This window comes from Rutilus rutilus (genome assembly GCF_951802725.1).
Source record: "Rutilus rutilus genome assembly, chromosome: 19".
NCBI lineage: Eukaryota > Metazoa > Chordata > Actinopteri > Cypriniformes > Leuciscidae > Rutilus > Rutilus rutilus.
In genome coordinates this window covers 26,543,884-26,562,726 of record NC_140232.1, presented here as the reverse complement: position 1 = coordinate 26,562,726, position 18,843 = coordinate 26,543,884, and the positions used below count along the sequence as shown (strand labels likewise).

Here is an 18,843-nt window from a genome sequence, read left to right as displayed (position 1 = left end):
TTTATGATCAACTAAGGTTTGTACATGCCATGGAGAGTGACAGGAATGATGACATCAACCTCTGCACGTGCAATTTCTGTCAGGTCAGCGGCATTGAGTATGAGGAGGAACGCTGGCTTCTGGGAAACTCCTGGTTTTACTACAATACTCAGAAGAACACCTGAGAAAAGCACAATAAAGACTTATTTATTTCAAGAGAATAAACAGATCTGAAATATATGTTCGTTTAGTAACGTTAGAAATACCGTCATCTTCTTCTTTAGCATCAGGGCTTTGCACAAACAGTGCTTCGGATGGATAGGCATCTGGCTCCTGCCATATCCATGTTTCTTTGCTTTTCACATTCAACTTGCAAATCTAAATCCCCACAAAAATTCAACAAATCACACACTGAGCAACCGTTGACATGAAAAATGTTTTCTGTACCATGTCAGTCACACCCACCCGGTCTGGAATAAAGTGGTTTAGCCCGAGTCCATAAGCAAAGGTGTAATTTTTTCCACAGTATTTGCTGTAGTTGATCTGAGGAAACTCAAAAGCTGAAACACAAAAAGAAAATGTTTTGAATCTACTTTATAAATTGTAACAGGCATCACACACATGACCAGCGTCGGCCAATAGTGAGCCTATGTTCTGACGTACAAACCAGAAGCGCTGCGCCGTTACACTATGTGAACGAACTCAGAGTCCCACACAGAAGAAAATGAATAGTTGAATAAAGTCGTTATTTTAGTTTAGTTTTTTTCGCACAAAAAGTATTCTCGTCACTTGTTAAACTTATGGTTGAGCCACTTGGACTATTTTAAACATTGTCTTTGCTAACTTTCTGGGCCGGCAAGTTTCAATAACATAGAAGTCTATGGAGGAGTGAGACAGCTCTCAGATTTCATCAGAAATATCTTACTTTGTGTCCCAAAGATGAACGAAAGTCTTACGCGGTTGGAACAACATGAGGGTGAGTAATTACTGACAGAATTTTCATTTTTGGGTGAACTATCCCTTTAAGTCATAAGTCAAGTTAGTTAAAAGTGAGAATTGGATCCTAATCTAAAGTGTGACCACATTTTAACTAAGTATTGAATATCAATATAATAATCCAAATAATTCTTATTTTGTTATATCATTTTTTTTTTTTTTTTTACAGAATAAAGAAAAACATGGGATTTGCGCATCTAATGATTAAAATTGAAATGGACAGCAAAGTTGATCATATTCATGGAAAATGCCAGTTAAGGGGTTACTTGTGTCATTTGGTGTTGAATTATTTACCCTGACGCGGTCCAGAGAAAAGAACCTCAGGTTCGAGCCAAACGCTCCCATCACTGCTCATGACAGCAGTGGCTGTGGTGTATGGAAGAGAAACCAAATTCTTCCCCTGCTCTTCCTGCAAAAACAACGAAATAAACGAATTAAAAGACTGTTAAAATACAGGAATGCTTTTTTGGATTGTAATGATAGAGACAAAAAGATCAAGAAACAAACAAACAAGATAAAAAAAGTCAATCTTTCCAATTCAAGTCAATCTGAACTCAATTGCTCTTGAGGTGAAGTAGGATCATGATATCCAATCCAGGGTTATTATAGTTAACTAAAACCAAAACTAAAACCATACAAAATCATAATGTTGCTACTTGATAAGCTTATTTTATTTCAGCTAGTTTCCAGGGAAACATTTCTCATTTTCATTCAGTTTAACTTGATGTACTAAACTAAATAAAAAAAATTAAAAAATTAATAAAAACTATATACACATAAAAAAACAAAAATGACACACACACACAAAAAATTACTAAAACTTTACAATTGAAATGAAAAATATAAAAACGTTGTTAATTGAAACAAAATGTAATTTATTTCTTCTACTTGCCTAGGAAACATTTCTCATTTTCATTTAGTTGAACTTGATGTAATAAAATTACTACAATTAAAATTAACAGAAAATATATTTTTAATTAATTCAAACTATTGACCCTTCGCTAAGCCCCGCCCTCCTTAGTTACTGTTGCTACGCCTGACAAGCTTTCGCGCCTGACAGGCTGGCACGTCTATTACAGGTGAAATATCATAGACAGACAGTATATAAACGTGAAATATCTGAGAGAGCAAAACAAAAGGGACTGCAGTATGCATTCAAAGGGATATATCCACGACATAATATGCAACCGATTAGAGAATAATTTCATCAAAATTGAAGCTAAAGCAGCAGCCGCCTCATACGCTGACCATTCAAATGGGAAACACACAAATTGAGGAACAGCTATGTTCATGCACAGCAGGGTAAGTGAAATTTGAAAATAATCTAATAATTATAAATAAAACAGCTTATCCATAAATCTTGTGGAATAAACACAAGACATTAGCCTGACCACTTTGCAATGATAATATTCTCCCGCTTATATTTGTAGCGTAGGTGTTTTTATTCATCCCGTCGACTTTTATTTTTATTTATGGATCGGATTTATCTGATTAAACAAATAAAGAAAAGTCAAACACCTTCTCATAAAGCATTAATATTTGTGAATGGGGTCTCCCACGGACCCACACTACTTGATCCACGCCCGGCATTTCTCCCCTTGGGTTTTAGGTTTCAGGATTCGGGAAGGGAAAAAAATCCACCCCCCGTCCGAACTTTTAGGATACCGGGTAACTGTTAGACGATTTGCACAATCCATACGCACAACGCTTGGGCATGTTTCCCTCGCTCGAAAGCTTACCAGACGAGACCTCCACGATTGGCCTGTGACGGTTTTCGGGCGTGGCTTAGCGAAGGGTCAATTCTATCAATCTCAAAGACACTGAAATAACACTGATATCTCTCACCCTGTGGATGTCCAGTGGAAGCACGTATCTCCGCACCTCTGGCTGTGGAGCTCTCATGGCTGCTTTTTTGAGTTCCTCCCAATTTTGCCTCACGTTTGCCATATATAGATAATTATACACAAAGTCATACCTGTCAATCAGAGAAAGGGGACCACAGATGATCACCACTGTAACACATTTTCTCTCCTCTGGCCATGTTTCCTGCCATTATCAAATGCATGTGCCAAGTGTTTTTTATTTTTTTATTTCTGTATTTTGTTATTTGGGCTTTTTAAAGGGTTATATAAAGCATAGATAAAAAAAAAAAAAAAAAGTAATCCTACCCTTTCCAAGTGCAAAGGTCAACAACAATAAAGCCTTGGTCCTCATAACAGTTAATGTGATGGAAAACATTAAAGGCAGATGTTCTGAATTTGTGGTTGATGTATTCTCCAGGATTCTTGGTAGCCAGATGAAACCACGTCTGGGAATGTAACCAAATAAAATAGGATGAGGCAACATACAAAATACCTAGAGCATTTTTTCCCCCTTCCCAAACATATAATTAACCACGATTGAAGATGATATAACGCAAGTAAGCTCGGACTTACACCCATTCTGTCATTTGACTCAAAGCAGTCCATGTAGTTTGTCCCTCTGATGCTCCAAGAAGTCAGAAATTTCAGCAGATTGATCTTCACCGGAGTCTCAACAAACACAAAGTGGTTCTCCGTCATGCCAAAGCTGTATAATATATATCATTATATTAGTTATTAATGTTATTATTTAGAATATATTATATTATATTACCAACCTATGGACGTAGGATGGTTTGAATCTCTCACTGCTTGGAAACTGAACCAAAACCTTTGACTTTTCAATCGGATCGGATTTATCTGATTAAACAAATAATAAAAAAGTCAAACACCTTCTCATAAAGCATTAATAAGACCCTTTTATGCCAACAAAGCATTATACCAACCTTCTTGTGGTGGAGGGATCTTGACAATGTTGTAGGCCAGCGACATGTTCTTCCCAAAGCAGTTTCCAATGTTATATATAGTACCGTCTGGTTCAGTATGTGGATGTGCAGTCACGCCGTTGACTGAGAGATATTTGCAGAGGTCCACCTATGGGCAAGTAGAGATGGTACAGTGTTTATGCTTTTGTTAATGGGCTAAAAACTAGGCGACAGAACAAAAGCCGATAACACTTTGTTTTGATGGTCCCTTTTAGACATTCTGTTGACTATAAGTAACATTGCACCTCCATGTCAACTAACTCTCATTAGAGTATTAGTAGATTGTCTACTTAATATCAGCTAACATTTTATTGTTGTGGTCCTCCAGCAGACATTCTACCCACTATAAGTATAAGCATGTCAATGTAACCCTACCCTAAATCATAATCAATCAGAGTTAGTTGACATGTAGGTGCAACGTTACTAGTATAAAGGGATCATCGTTTTAAAGCGTAACCCAAAGTCCTACCTTTTTTATCGTTTCGAGGGTATCAGGATCAACTTTGGTTATGTAGTTGGTTTCCGTGCAGGCGTAGAAGTCCTCACCGATGGGGTAGATGTTGACAAGGCAGTTGTCTGTCACCTCAATCCCTTGAAAGTAAGTGAAAAACCTACACCAAAAGTGGATGCACAATTGAGAGTAAATATTTGTATGGCATTATTATTCTATTCCCAATTCAAATTGAACATAAAATACTTTCCAGACCTGGAAAATATGTTTTTGCATGGATCTGGATACGCAGTGGTGCCAAACTCTGTGATCACCACCCTTTTCTCCGTCATGGCTCTGACATAAGCATCACTTCTGATAAACCTGAAGTTAAAGATGCCAGTTAATATGCGTTTTCAGTTCTTTATTGTATAAACCACTTTTCACAAAACAAATCAGTCTAGGCATTTAGACTCAGTTATGATATGATGGTCCACTTTACACATTCTACTAACTATAACTTGCAACTACATGCCAACTAAATCTCATTAATTTGCAATTACATGTCAACCAACTCTTGTTAAAGTATTAGAAGACTGTTAGGTTAGGGTTAGTAGAATAAGTTAACATGTACGCCTAGTTGCAAAGTTACTTATAGTAAGTAGAATGTCTGTTAGGGGACCAACAAAATAAAGTGTTATTAAGCATACAATCAACTAATACTCAAATGACTGGTAGACAGTTGGCATGTAGTTGGAAAGATACTTATAGTTAGGAGAATGTACTACAAAGTGCTACCATTATTGCAAAACATTTAGGTAGTCATAAACTCAATTTGTAGTCAAAAAACTACAAATTTGGATGTAGTTTATTTATATATTTGGGCACAATAAACAGAGGATTTTACCTGCGGTGATAGGTGACATGTCCATCCTTCAGGTCAAACTTGTGCATGAGAGCCTGGCCATCAAAAAGGTGGTAGAAAGGTTCATCTCCAATCTCAAAGAGCCCAGGGCCCATGCGGAGCAGACTGCCAGTAAGCCATGCAGGGATTTTGCCTGCAGTGAGCGAGAGAAGGTTCACTTTAAAGTGATAGTTCACTCAAAAATGAAAATTCTGTCAATAATTACTCACCCTCATGTCTTTCCAAACCCGTGAGACTTTCGTTCATCTTCAGAACACAAATGAAGATCTTTTTGATGAAATCTGAGAGCTTTCTCTCCCTCCATTGACAGCTACGCAACTACTACTTTTGAACATTTCATAAAGAGATTGTAAAAATAATCAATATGAATTGAGCGGTTTAGTCCAAATTTTCTGAAGAGACTCAATCGCTTTATTTGATGAACAGATTTAATTTAGGCTTTTATTCACATAGGCTATAAACATTGATCAGTGAACACAAACAGAAACACAACCGAACCTGTATCAAACGGAAGCTCAAACGTGCTACGTCAAGAAACATGCTTGAGCTTTTGTTTACCCCAACTGATGTGTGAGTGGATTAATGTTTATATGTGAATATAAAAGCCGGATGGAATAAAGAACAAGGTACTGAGGGAATGTGCATCTCAGCCGAAGGGTGTGTTGACACAACTTTTTCAGCTGTCTCTTGACTTTAATGTTGTACCACAGGCATGGAAGGAAAGCACCATCATCCCGTTACCAAAAAAGGCTCATGCTAAGGTGCTTGAGGACTATAGACCAGTGGCTTTAATATCAGTGCTCTGCAAGTGTATGGAGAGAGTGGTTTGTCAGCAACTCTCACAGGCAATGACTGGTAAACTTGACCCTTTGCAATTTGCTTATAAAACGGGGCGTGGTGTTGAAGATGCCACCCTCACTCTGCTGGACACGGCTGTAAAGCATTTGGACTTGGCAAATTCATACGTTAGGATTTTATTTATGGACTTTTCTTCTGCCTTTAGTACTGTGAATATAAACACACTTCTGAGGCGTCTGGAGGAGCTACAGGTGAATCAAATCTTGATTTTATGGATTAATCATTTTTTTACGGGACCGCCCACACCATGTGATGGTAAATGGCAAAAAGTCAGAGAATGTGGTTTTAAATCTGGTTGTGTTTTATCCCCAATTCTTTTCTCTATTCATACAAATGAGATAACCTGTAATAATGATAATTTGATGCTTATAAAATATGCAGATGACATGGCACTGGTGGGATGTGTGAAGGATACCCAATCACTTGACATATATTTTGATTTTGTTAATTCTCTCACAGCCTGGATGGAGGAGAGTTCTTTGCAGCTTAATATTGGCAAAACCAAAGAAATGTGTTGTGGGGCTAATAATGCACGTACACTTTTTAAGCCTTTGTTACTTAATGGAGAGGAATACCTGGTTACAGAGATTGACTCCCAGTTTAAATTCGATAAGCATTCAGAAAGTGTTTTTAAGAAGGCTTATCAACGTCTAGGCTTATTGAGGAGTTTTAATATTGAAAAGGACATTCTGATAGTGGTGTATAAATCACTCATTGAATCTGTGCTTACTTTCAACATTGTATCCTGGTACAACTCTCTTTCTGTTAAATGCAAAAATAGACTTTTAAGGATTATAAATGTGGCTGGTAAAATTATTGGTGAGAAACAAGTCACTCTGTCTGATCTTTACACTGTGGCAGTAAAAAGGAAAGCCTCCGTTATTGTGACAGACTCTTCCCATCCCCTGCATAGTTCATTTCATGTACTTCCGTCTGGTAGACGATATAAAGTACCTTTGGTGAAAAAGGCCAAGTATAAGAAGACTTTTATTACAACTGCCATTGATATTTTAAATAGGAAGGAGGGGGAGGGGGTGTATCTTAAATTGTGTGGTTGTCTCTTGTATTGTATTGTTTGTCGAGCCCTTGTCTAAAGACAATTTTCTACCCCTGTGGGGATAGACAATAAAGCTTTTTTGAATTTTGAATTTGAAAAGAAAGTCTTATGGGTTTGGAACAACATGAGGGTGAGTAATTAATGACAGATTTTTGGGTGAACTCTCCCTTTAACCAAGCACATTATTCACCCCAAAATGACTATACAGTAAAACAGCTCCCATACCAAAGACTACCAGGCATTTACATAAGCCACAGCTGAAACAGCATTTTTCCCGTCAATGAAAGCATAAAGTAAATGAGAAGTAAAAAGTATCAAAACTTGAACATGCTTGATTAATAATATTATAAGCATACAAACCCGAGACATGAGCAGGAATGGGCTCAGCTAACTCTTCACATGTCTCAAAGATTTTTTTATAGCCACTGGCTGGGTGTTCAAGACTATGAATGAAAACAGATGTCCACATTTTTAGCATAATGAGCTAGAAGGAGGTGACATAGAAAAGAAATCAAAACAACTAAACTTTACTCATTTTTCTTGAGGCATTCTTTTAAATGATATCAATTATTATACATAAAGTCACAAAGCTTAAAGGAAACAACTGAATAAGAAACATCAATTTTAAAAAGATTTAAATACAACATTTATAATGAATTAAGAATGTTTTCCCCTACCAAAGAACATTCGCGCAATCTGAGCAGTTTGACTGAGAGGGAAAAGTTCTATTACTCACCGGCTGTCCATGTTGAACTGACTTTGAAGCGAGATGATGCCTGTGTGTGTAAAACAGAACTGCTCCGTTCCCATGAACAGCCACGGAATCTTAGAACTCCTCCTCTGAGGGCTCGAAAACAAAAATCCCTTTGTGTCCGGACCAAGAACATTTTCACTAATGTTTACCTTCCTGAAAGAGGCTCAAATACCTGTGGTGAAATGGGTTAGTTTGCAGAGATCTTTCTTGTGAACATCTTTGAAGTTGTTGTTTTTTTATATTAGAAATGAAAGTAATGAAGCACATTGTTATTTCAGAAAAAAAATTAAAAAATACTTTATTTTAAGTTATGTTACTACATGTACTTACTATAGTAATAACAGTTACCAACCCTAAACCAAACCCTATAGTAAGTACATGTAGTTAATTAATATTATAACTTATTTGAGTAAGTACATGTAACTACATCACCTTAAAATAAAGTGTAGCCTAAATAACGATACAATCTACTATACAAGAAGTTGCCAATTGTCTGTAGTCTAACAAAAGACATAGGAATGTGGCATGTGAAGAGGCATTTCATTCATCGCATTTTCTTTGTTTACTTCCCTGGATGGTTTCTGGGCACCATGTCACTCATAAAAGGAGACTGGATGTGAATACAGATGAAGGTCCACAATGCAGCACTCATGTCCTAACAAATCAGAGACTAAAATGACATGCATAAATGTTAATATCTTTAAAATACTGGCAATTATTCAATAATAAAAAATAAAAAAAAACATCAAATATCACACAAAGAAAATAATGCTTAGTTTAAAAGTTTATTGCATAGATCAGGAACAGTTTTACACAAAAGTATTTAGGGTGACAGAATAAAGTAATAACATAAAACAATCGATTTGGCTCACTTATGCCCAGTAAAACTAGGCCTATATGATGACACAGATAAATCAATCTCTATCCAAATTTAGGCTTTCATTCTTCATACACAAGCAACTGAAACTGAGTACAGTGACTTGAGTGTCAGATGATCCATTCACACCAATACAAGACAAAAATAAGCAAATATGAGTACATTACAGACTAGAAAGAAAATAAAAGAAATAACACGTTAGCCAATTTTGAGATGAAAAACAGTGCAAATTAGCCCATACTAGCTTAATAGCCAGGAACTCCCACATCACACAGAAAACTGTTGTTAGTCTTTAGAAGTCTGAGTAAACATTTTCCGTGCAACCTGAATATTGAAAACACCTGAAGACACACAAAAGGTGATAATAGAAAAACAAGAGACTAAAACTGAAGCATAAACAATGTTACAAGACTAATTGTAAAAAGAAAATCTTCATTTTGTTTAAAGGAGACTCCATGTAAACAGTATGTCAAGCTGTTTATTTGCTGTGGGTTCTCTGAGTTTTGTACGTACTACTACAATACGAATGACTGAAAGCTCCCAATAACTTACAACAAATCACACACCTTAAATAAATAACATTAAAACTGACATCTGTATTAAAACAAGGGGGAAAAGACCATTAAAAGTCACTTCACGGGAGAGAAAAACCACAAGACACTTAAAAACAACACTTCAATTTAAGTTACAGTTCAGATCACACTGATGCGATCCAATGTTACGGCAAAAGATCAGCTAAAGTTCTTTAAACTCAGACTCCCAAAATATCATTCATTCATGAGGTTTTTAAGAGGTATTCAGTTTCGAATACTGAAGGTTTTTGGTCTCTTGATGCTTAACAGCATTGGCGGTTTTATCTTTGGTTTATCTGCAAAAAGCTGAGCTTCACTCTCTGTTGTGGGAAAACGTCTCAAGTAGATGTCAGGATATTCCTTCTGAAACTGAGAACAACAACAAAAAGTTTATTTGCTTTTAGGGCGTAATAAAATTAACATACAGTGACTATGATTAACATACAAAGGTGCAGGAAGCAATTTCTGAGAAACCGAGCACCACAACACTTGCAGCCAATCAGCAGTAGGGGGCGTGTCCCCTCGCAATGGGGGAGGAGAGAGAGTGAGCAAGAGGATGAGTTGAAGAAAGACTAGAAAGAGAGATGGCCGAGAGACACACACATACAAAAAAAAATGTCAGAGGAATATCACCAGAAAAAGAAGGGATATGAGGTTGTGCCGACGTTACATTGTTACTGTTCCATATGCGAGTAACATTGGTTTTGCTGCTTCACAGAACCCAGATATACTGTTGTTGTAATGTTAGCTATAGTAACAGGACAGTTTTGAGTGTTATTGGCTGCGTCTGAAAAAAACACATACTTCCCTACTATATAGTAGGCGAAAACAGTATGTGACAAAAGAAAAAGTATGTCCGAATTCACAGTACTCATAAAAGAGTAGGAAAAAAGTAGGGCTGGTCCGAATACCATTTTTTGAGCTTCGAAGCTTCGGTAGTAATGAACATCGAATATTCGAAGCTTCGGAGAGAGGGGGCTGAACATATTCTTCTCTCTAACAAAGGCAGTATTCTCTAATATGTGTCTGTCTGTCCGTTTGCATTTTGATTATTTCGAGAACCGTTCATCCAATCGACTTCACAAGGGAGTGCAGTGTCGCATTTGGTGCAATATAGATAGAGACGCGACACGTTCAGAATTAATAAACTTTAAAAAAAACTACATAACAATGCGAGCGGGAAGCGGTGCACCTCACACGGGCAGGGCTTATGCTCCGAGAACAGACACTGCACTAGTGATATTAAACACATCTTCCTCATGAACAACACAAAGTAAATACACTCGCAGGTAACACACACACACACACAGGTCTGTTAACGTAAGCAATACTTTTAATAAGGTAGTCTAATATTTTTCTGACTAACAAATTACTGACACAGTAAAGGGTAGATTTAAATAAAGAAAAACGAAATTTAAATAAAGAAAAAACGAAATTTAAATAAAGAAAAACTAAATTAAGTTAAATTAAAAACGAGATTAATTTAGAATGATAGTAACGGGTAAAAAGCTTAATACATTTTGTTTCTATTATTCTACTTTCCACAATGTCAAAGCAACGCAGCTCAGGCATGCTTCTGTCCATACAAACTCCGCTGTTCTGTGCTCTAGCCAGAGAATACTCCCGTTGCAGGAACACTTTAGTAGGCCAAGAAGAAGCAAATATATTTATTAAGTATAACGAGGTTGGGTTCCTTCAACTGTCCATCCTATTAAAAATGGCTAGGCTAAATAAGATAATTGTAAAAAAAAGTATTGTATTTAGTCAGATTTTATAGTGTTGAACATATTCAAGCGCGAATGAAAACCGTTTCGAGGGGGATGCCAGGTGTGCAAAAAAAAGAAAAAAGCAAAATGAATATTCGAATGTCAAATTTTCACATCGAATAACCAACCCACCAAACGAATATTCGGGTCCAGCCCTAGAAACAAGTACCCGGATGACCTACTTCTTTCGTTGAGATTCTGAAGTGCGCATACGATGCTCACTTTACTATCCCATGAGGCCACAGGAGAGGATTTATGAATGGCAGTGAAGTGACGCAACTGACGCTGGTAGGTCACATGATAATGACAACATGGCAAATGTAGTACGTCCGGATTACAGTCACACTACACACACTCATACAATATAGAACATACTTTTTTTTTAACAATCGTGAAGTAATTACTTATTCAAAATAAGTACCTTCTCAAGACAGTATGCGATTTCGGACGCAGCCTTTCTAGCATTATTTTGCATAATCTTGCATTGCATGTTTGTACATTTTGGGGGCGGAGCAATGAAGGGAGGGGTGTGTTTGTTTGGGTTGTTTTCAAATATCAACCGTGTTTCTCAGAAATTGCTTACTGCACTAAATTTGTGACATATGAGAAGTTCAGTAAATAAATACCAGTTTTAGCTTCTTTTTCTTCTCTTTTACAGACATGGTCTTGTCCTTTATAATATTTTCCAGGAGGTCAGCAAGAGCAGCTTGGGACACAGACAGTTTCTGCTCTTCAAACTCCTGAGTGCTGATCTGCCTGCAGAATGAGTATGTCGGCATGGCAACACCAGGGCCTACGCATGTGGTCTGAGATCAGGAGCGCATGCAAATGAATGTGAGGGGAAGAACAACAAATGAACAAAATTAATGAATAAACAGAGGCATCTCTTACCAGGAATAATCTGGTTTAAATACAATTTAACATTCTGTTTAATTCCTCCAATACAATGGCCCTAAAGACATCTATTGTAAGTCCATTCCAATACAAACAAAAATTCTTTGATTTTATCAATATTTTATCATCATTAAGAAGCACAACTGTTTTTAACACTGATAATAGAAAGAAGTGTTTCTTGAGCAGCAAATCAGTATATTAGAATGATTTCTAAAGGATCATGTGACACTGAGGACTGGAGTAATGATGCTGAAAAATCAGCTTTGCCATCACAGACTGTGACATCAAGATTGCTGTACTTTGTAAAGCTGTTTTGAAAATCTGTATTGTAGAGATAATAATGCAACAAAGTTTGTTTCCAGAAGAAAATAGCGTCACAGTCCAGCTTAAGTAAGTTCAGTGATGTTTCATTTTTGTCAGGACTCACCAGTGATTTGAGATAGTTGATGTGATCTTCCACAGCATTGCGCAGGTACGCAGGCACCTGCAGGACTTCCTGATGGTGATCCATGAGAAACGATAACAGCCTTGTAGCCAAGAGCTCGTCCAGGTCACCCACCTCCTCACAACTTAAGACACACCTAGAGAACGTCTGCACCAACTGCACACACATACACGACATAAGAATGAGCACAAAAGAACAATAAAACCATGTATTTGCTTTAATGTGAATGAGAGTATGATGATAAAAAGGTTTTTGGACTCTTTCTGACCAGAGTCCGTGTTCCAATGATGTCATGCAGCCGCGGCATGTCCACGTTCTGGCTCATGCGCGAGAGCATTCGCAAGAGTAGCTGTAGTTTGCGGCGACTGGCGGGAGGCAGGAGTAATGTGCAGAGCTGCAGGGCCTCGATGGCCACTCGCTCCAATGAAGGCTGCAATAAACCTGGAATGTGATGTGACCCATATGTAACCGAAATAAACCACAGCACAGAACTTACCAGCCTATAACTTAAATACAAACAAAATGAACATCATGCACATCAGCTTAAACATCATGTAATCAAATCAAACACATAAATTGCATTTACTTGGAATTTCTAAGGAATTCTATTACGGTGACTAGTGATGTGTGTATTACATACACACACACACATATATATGACTGCATTATTTTAAAACATAATATATTTTACATTTCAGTTAAACATGTTAACTAAAACATCCCACTGATTCCATTAAATGGGTCATTAAAACTGAAGTTACATTTTTTTATATTTTGCTATTTTAAAGCAGTAAGTACTAAACACAAATTGAAATTAAATGTTATCAATTAAATAATCTACTTACATAGAGGTAGGATCTGTAGGAGGTTAGGAGCTGTTACCCATATGTTTTAAGTTTATATATATACATTACACCTGTCTACCGTGACTTTTTATCCCAAAATGAGCACAAAAAAAAAAAAAAAAAAAAAAATTGTATAATGTAACAAAAGTATGCATTAGTAGCCAAAGTGTGCTATAGAATTAGTTAGCATTAAAGTGATAGTTCACCCCAAAATAAAAACAAGGAGGAGATACTTAGTAAGAAAATAAAAAGAGTAGCTTCGTTTTCCTCTCAAGTATCTCCTTTGAATTCCACGCCAAAAAGAAAGACATGTGGGTGAGTAATCACAACAGAATTTACATTTTTGGGTGAACTGTCCCTTTAAGAATTAGTTAGTCTGGCAGGCACAGCAAACACATGCTCAATCACAAACAGAGAAGCTCATGAGTGCTTTGCACATGCTCTTACTTTTCTCAGGGTGGCGTTTTAACAGGGCCGAAGGGGGCCGAGCGGGAGCAGGTTTGCTCAGGTCCAGAGAGCTCTGACAGCGCCTGCTAATGCTCGGACCTGCCCTAACATCCATGCAACTTCCATGCAAACTGTGCAAACCAGGACCTCTAAGGCCAATGCTGGATGTGAAATCTGGTCTCATGGTAATTTCAGCCACTGGAGCGTGGATGCTAAAGCTGCTAGCAGACATTTCTCTATTCTCCTCTATGTCAAGCAAGTTACCGATGCTTCTGGGCCGGGCCCTGGCGGGCCTCTGGTTGGTTCGACGAAGATGTGATTGTGAAGGGAGTTGGGAGCTTGTGTCGTTGCTGAAATTTTGAACACAAGGGTTTTTGGACACTGAAGAATCTTGAAGCTCAAATTTGAGGTTTGGGTCTACTGGAGAATCAGTTTGAGAGGATGATTTGTCGCTGCTGCAGGACTGTAGGCTTTCAGATGATCTGAAAAGTCTGTTCTTTGAACATTTATCAATGATTCCCTCCAGAGAGCAACTTCTGGACCGAAGCCTCCCATTTGGGACTTCTGCTTTCTGAGCCTGAGGAATTTCTAGATAGCTACCGTCCAGCCCGTCTCCATCGCTGGCCCTTCTACCCCTAAAAACGGGCAGCTGCGCTCTATGGGTTTCTAACTTAGTCTCTGCTTTTGAACTGAAAACTTCCTTCATGGGCGAATCTGCTTCATCAAAGGCCTCCTTTCTTATTAAGCTCAGCAGGAGGCATTCAGTCGATTTAAACAGGTTGGCTGCATTCACAGCGGTTTTGGCTGGATGTGGACAGTTGGGTTCCTCCTGGCTTTTACGCTTTCCACTTTGAGTTTTAGGTGTCGTGATGTAGCCACACATAACTAGCAAAGGACCAGACAACAGAACATAAACAACAAACAGGCAGGCAAAGACTTAAGAACGAGGTGAGACATTTAAAACAGAGCAGACAGGGTTAGTTTTCAACATCGTCTGACACCACAAAAGCAGTGCAGTCAGTAGAAATGGCTTTGTGTGACTCTACAAATTGTTTCATCAATATTTTATAAAATAAGACCCACAGCCAAAAGGTTTAAGTAATCCTTTAGGAGGCATTTCCCAGAGAAGATGACATGTGAGTATTAAAACAACCCAAGCCTGATTCTCAAATGACACATTGACCCATACTTAAGTAAACTGTAAAAAGGTTACACTACCGTTTAAAAGTTTAGGGTTGGTAAGATTTTTTTTTCATGTTTGAAAGAAGTCTCTTATGCTCAACAAGGGCTGCATTTATTTGATCAAAAATACAGAATTATGAAATATTATTACAATTAAAAATAACTGCTTTCTTTTCCAATATACTGTATTTTAAAATGCCATTTATTACTGTGATGGCAAAGCTGAATTTTCTGCATCATTGCTCCAGTCTTCAGTCACATTTTTCTAATATGCCGATTTGGTCCTCAAGAAACATTTATTATATTATCAATGTAAAAAACAGTTCATAGTTTTGTGGAAACCATGATGCATTTAAAAAAAAAAAAAAGAAAAGAAAAAAAAAGCATTTATTTGAAATTTTACACTGTCACTTTTGATCAATTTAATGCATGAATAAAATAATCATCTTCCAAAAAAATTATCTAACTGACCCCACATTTTTGAAAAGTAGCGTACATGTAATTTAATAATCAAAGCAAACATATTTTCTGTTGTAATGACTAATGGGACTCGAAGACAAAACATGTGTCTCTTCTTTTGTGGGGAAAACAACCAAACGTGTGCTTCATACATACCTAGGATGTTGACAAAGAGTTCATAGTACTGAAAAGTAAGCAGTGGCTGAGAAAGACCATAGAAGTAGTCAGAGACTGTTTTAAACACATCCCGCTCAAATCCTGGGTAAGATGACTGGTTTGAGTCATACTTTGGCCCTTGATGAATTGGATGGAAAATAAAGCATTATTATAAAATCAATTAAACCATTAAAATACCTATGTATATATGTGTGTGTGTGTGTGTGTGTGTGTGTGTATATATATATATATATATATATATATATATATATTTGTTCTTATAAATGCCATGACATGCCACAATATGAATGTGATCTAATATTTTTAAATACTTATTTCAGTTGTCTCATTTCATTTCACATGTAACAGAACTTACAGTTTGCAAGACATTTCATGGCAGACAAAACCCAGTGCGGTAAATCTTCTACGGAGGGGGGACAAAATAAGAGAAAATAATCAGAATGTGAAAATCTGATGTTTGCCATGTTTTTTAGACTGAAATGACACATATCAAGCCTACCTGTCTTATCTTCCAACGAAACGACTCCATGTTTATTGACTTTGGTCATATTATCCATTATGAACTGAGGATTGACTTGCGCTGGATCCAAAACATCTTCAAGAGACCCTGATCCCACCAACTTCTGCAAACTGAGCATTCAAAAGATGATCAAATTCATGTAGAACATCATATTGATTATGATTTGGGGTCATCTGTGTCATACACCCTCAAATAAAACAGACATATGCAATTCTGCAAAAAAGACAATATAGCTTCAGCCTTCACAATTTGACACTATTGTTAATCATTCTGAATTTAGATAAATCTTATATAAATCACTTCAAAAACAAGCAAGCAGTGCACTTACAAAAAAGTACTGTGCTACCATTTTTAATGTTTAAAAGAAATGCTCAACAAGGCTGCACTTATTTGATAGAAAATACAGTAAAAACAATAATATTTCTTTTTATTATTATCTATACTGAAAACAGTCGTTCTGCTTAATAGTTTTGTGGAAACCGTGATGCATTTTATTCAGAATTCTTTGATGAATATAAAAGTTCAACAGAGCAACATTTCTTTGATACAGAAATGTTACACTGTCATTGTTGATCAATTTAATATGTAAGCTTGATTCTGCCTCTGACAAAAATAAAAAGGTAATTGTGACTTTTTCTCTCATAATTCAGACTTTTTTTCTAGCAAATGCAACATTACATCTCGCAATTCTGACTTTTTTTTTTGTTAGAACTGCATAACTCACAATTTTCCCCCCTCATAATTTGACTTTTTTTTACTCGCAATTGCGAGTTTATATCTCACAATTCTGTACATCTCAAACTCACAATTGCAAGAAAAAATAGAGTTTATATCTCGCAATTCTGACTTTCTTTCTCACAATTGAAAGTTTATATCCCGCAATTCTGACCTTATAAATCTTTGCGAGTTTATTTCTTGCAATTGTGGGGGGAAAAAGTAAGAATTGCGAGATCAAGTTGCAATTATCATTTACATTTTTTTTTTATTCTGTGGCAAAAACAAGCTTCCATAATTTAATGCATGAATAAAAGTATTATATCTCTCTCTCTTTTTAAAAAAGAGATTCTACTGACCCCAAATTTTAGAACGGCAGTGTATATGTAATTTCTGGACATGTACCAAAGAATTATTTTAAATATATTTATGTGCCATGTAAATGCCATTGCAGTCATTTAAAACCAAACAATATATCAAAGTATTACCGTTAGTGACCTCACTTCTTTGTAAGCGACTGCAAACAGGAAGTGCTTCAGGTGCAAAGCTGCAAACTTCAACGCATACAAACTACATGTGACACATGGTGTGGGGGGAGGCCGGCTTACTGTGTAAGTGTCACATTCTTCCAGATCACTTGAATGTCCTCCTCTGTGAGCTCCCTGCAGCGTTCAGTATCACCCGAGGATGATTCCATTTGAGATTCTTGAGTTTCTGGATCCACATTTTCCTGTGTGAAATAGCAAGTGGATATTACACATCTGAAATGAAATTTCTCATTGACAACACATTTGGAGCAACAATACTTACCAATATTTCTTTGTCAAATTTCTTAGACCCTCTGAATTTGAAGAAACTCTCCCTGTCCATCATAGACATGCTCTTTTTCCTTAAAACAGGGGCATGGTTAGGAATAGGCTTCAGTGGAGATGAAGATGGAAACCTGAAACGCATTGCAAACCAGAAAACATTATGCTTCTCTCTAAATTTTTCATTCAAATTCTTTCAAAGTCAAACTTTATTAAAAGATCCACTTTATCATACCTGTAAAGCTGGCTGTTGTCCTCCAGGTCTTCCATGCCCCATCTACCCTTCACATCCTCAATAACATGGTTCTTCAAAAACTTTTTCAACAGCTGGATTGTCTGCTGCCGGGTGACCTCAGGTCCGAAATTGCTGTTGTTCTTCAAGAGTTCATGTAACCAGTCCACAGCTGCTGATGCGGTGAAGCAGCTCGAGTAAACCCTCAAGTGCTGCCTGTGCTTCTTCAAAGGCATCCCTGCCCGGAAAAGCTTGGTCACTTCATTCCACTGGGAAATAAACAGATAAGTTAATAATGTCACATGAAGAGCTTACAATCAGTTTATTCAAAACCAAATGTCTAACAGACAGTCCAAGACAAACAAACAACAACAACTGAGCTTTACAGGAGAAAATTATTCTCTAAGTTTATAACTGTCACTTTTTTTTTTGTTTAAAATGCATAAACAATTAGTATTAAATATACATAAACAGGAAAAATAAATGAAGGCATTTTAAATAGTTTTAATGCGAACTTCATATACCAAACAAATCTGCTCGTTTTTTAAGATGAAGAAACACCCAATAATAAACAAAGCACTTTTAGAGCTAACAAGTAACGTTACCAATAGATGTCTATTTTTATTCCTTGTTTTTATTTATTATTTTTATGCACCACGACAAATTCCTTGTACAAGTTGTACTTGGCAATAAAAGCTGATTCTGATAACATCACCGCTGTCATTTTGACCAAATAAGGCAAAGAGACTCACCAGTTTAGTGGCCCTGTATGGACCTGGGGTGACGATGTGAGAACTCATTGAAAAGAACACGATGTATCCACAGCCTATACAGCCGTTTTCATTATTCCTACATATACGGGCGAGTTTACTTTTGATTTATTGAAGGCGCTCGTAGGTTATATTTAATAAGATGAATATATCGACAGGCAAAGTCGCTGGCTATAGATAATCCGAGGTTGTTTGGATCCTCGCACACGTTTGAAATTACGACGCGAACGTCTCGACGATCATGATTGGATGGTATGTTTGGTCACATGATTGATATGGCGACAGCCATT

The 18,843-nt window shown here is 36.9% G+C and overlaps 2 protein-coding genes across 3 annotated transcripts; both read right to left on the bottom strand.

Moving 5' to 3' along the window:
- Nucleotides 1-11: 11 nt before the first annotated feature.
- On the bottom strand, nt 12-7,905 carry rpe65c (retinoid isomerohydrolase RPE65 c; the record flags this gene model as incomplete). Its single annotated transcript, XM_084388548.1, has 14 exons — nt 7,827-7,905; nt 7,451-7,533; nt 5,158-5,308; nt 4,527-4,634; nt 4,290-4,431; nt 3,782-3,929; nt 3,614-3,695; nt 3,411-3,543; nt 3,144-3,283; nt 2,821-2,950; nt 1,270-1,384; nt 445-539; nt 246-357; nt 12-160 (listed from the first exon to the last, which is right to left on the bottom strand). The coding sequence occupies exons 1-14, from the start codon at nt 7,898-7,900 to the stop codon at nt 12-14; spliced, it is 1,662 nt and encodes a 553-aa protein (XP_084244674.1). The 5' UTR covers nt 7,901-7,905.
- Nucleotides 7,906-8,610: 705 nt separating this feature from the next.
- On the bottom strand, nt 8,611-18,788 carry depdc1a (DEP domain containing 1a). 2 transcript variants are annotated; one of them, XM_084388521.1, is made up of 12 exons: nt 18,536-18,788; nt 17,787-18,052; nt 17,553-17,685; nt 17,351-17,472; nt 16,008-16,138; nt 15,864-15,911; nt 15,488-15,625; nt 13,691-14,575; nt 12,667-12,839; nt 12,381-12,554; nt 11,686-11,865; nt 8,611-9,662 (listed from the first exon to the last, which is right to left on the bottom strand). In XM_084388521.1, exons 1-12 carry the CDS (start codon nt 18,581-18,583, stop codon nt 9,519-9,521), a joined length of 2,442 nt encoding a protein of 813 aa, XP_084244647.1. In that variant the 5' UTR covers nt 18,584-18,788; the 3' UTR covers nt 8,611-9,518. The 2 variants fall into 2 exon arrangements, with proteins under 2 accessions (XP_084244647.1, XP_084244648.1); XM_084388522.1 differs by lacking the exon at nt 13,691-14,575.
- Between the last annotated feature and the right edge of the window lie 55 nt (nt 18,789-18,843).

Excerpts from the sequence above, each read along its gene's own strand:
- depdc1a (XM_084388521.1), bottom strand. The coding sequence starts at position 18,583 with ATGAGTTCTCACATCGTCACCCCAGGTCCATACAGGGCCACTAAACTG. Across the intron at positions 15,912-16,007 it reads TTCGTTGGAAGATAAGACAG|AAGATTTACCGCACTGGGTT; the intron begins GTAGGCTTGATA and ends CCCCCTCCGTAG. Across the intron at positions 9,663-11,685 it reads AGAAAAAGAAGCTAAAACTG|TTTCAGAAGGAATATCCTGA; the intron begins GTATTTATTTAC and ends TGTTGTTCTCAG.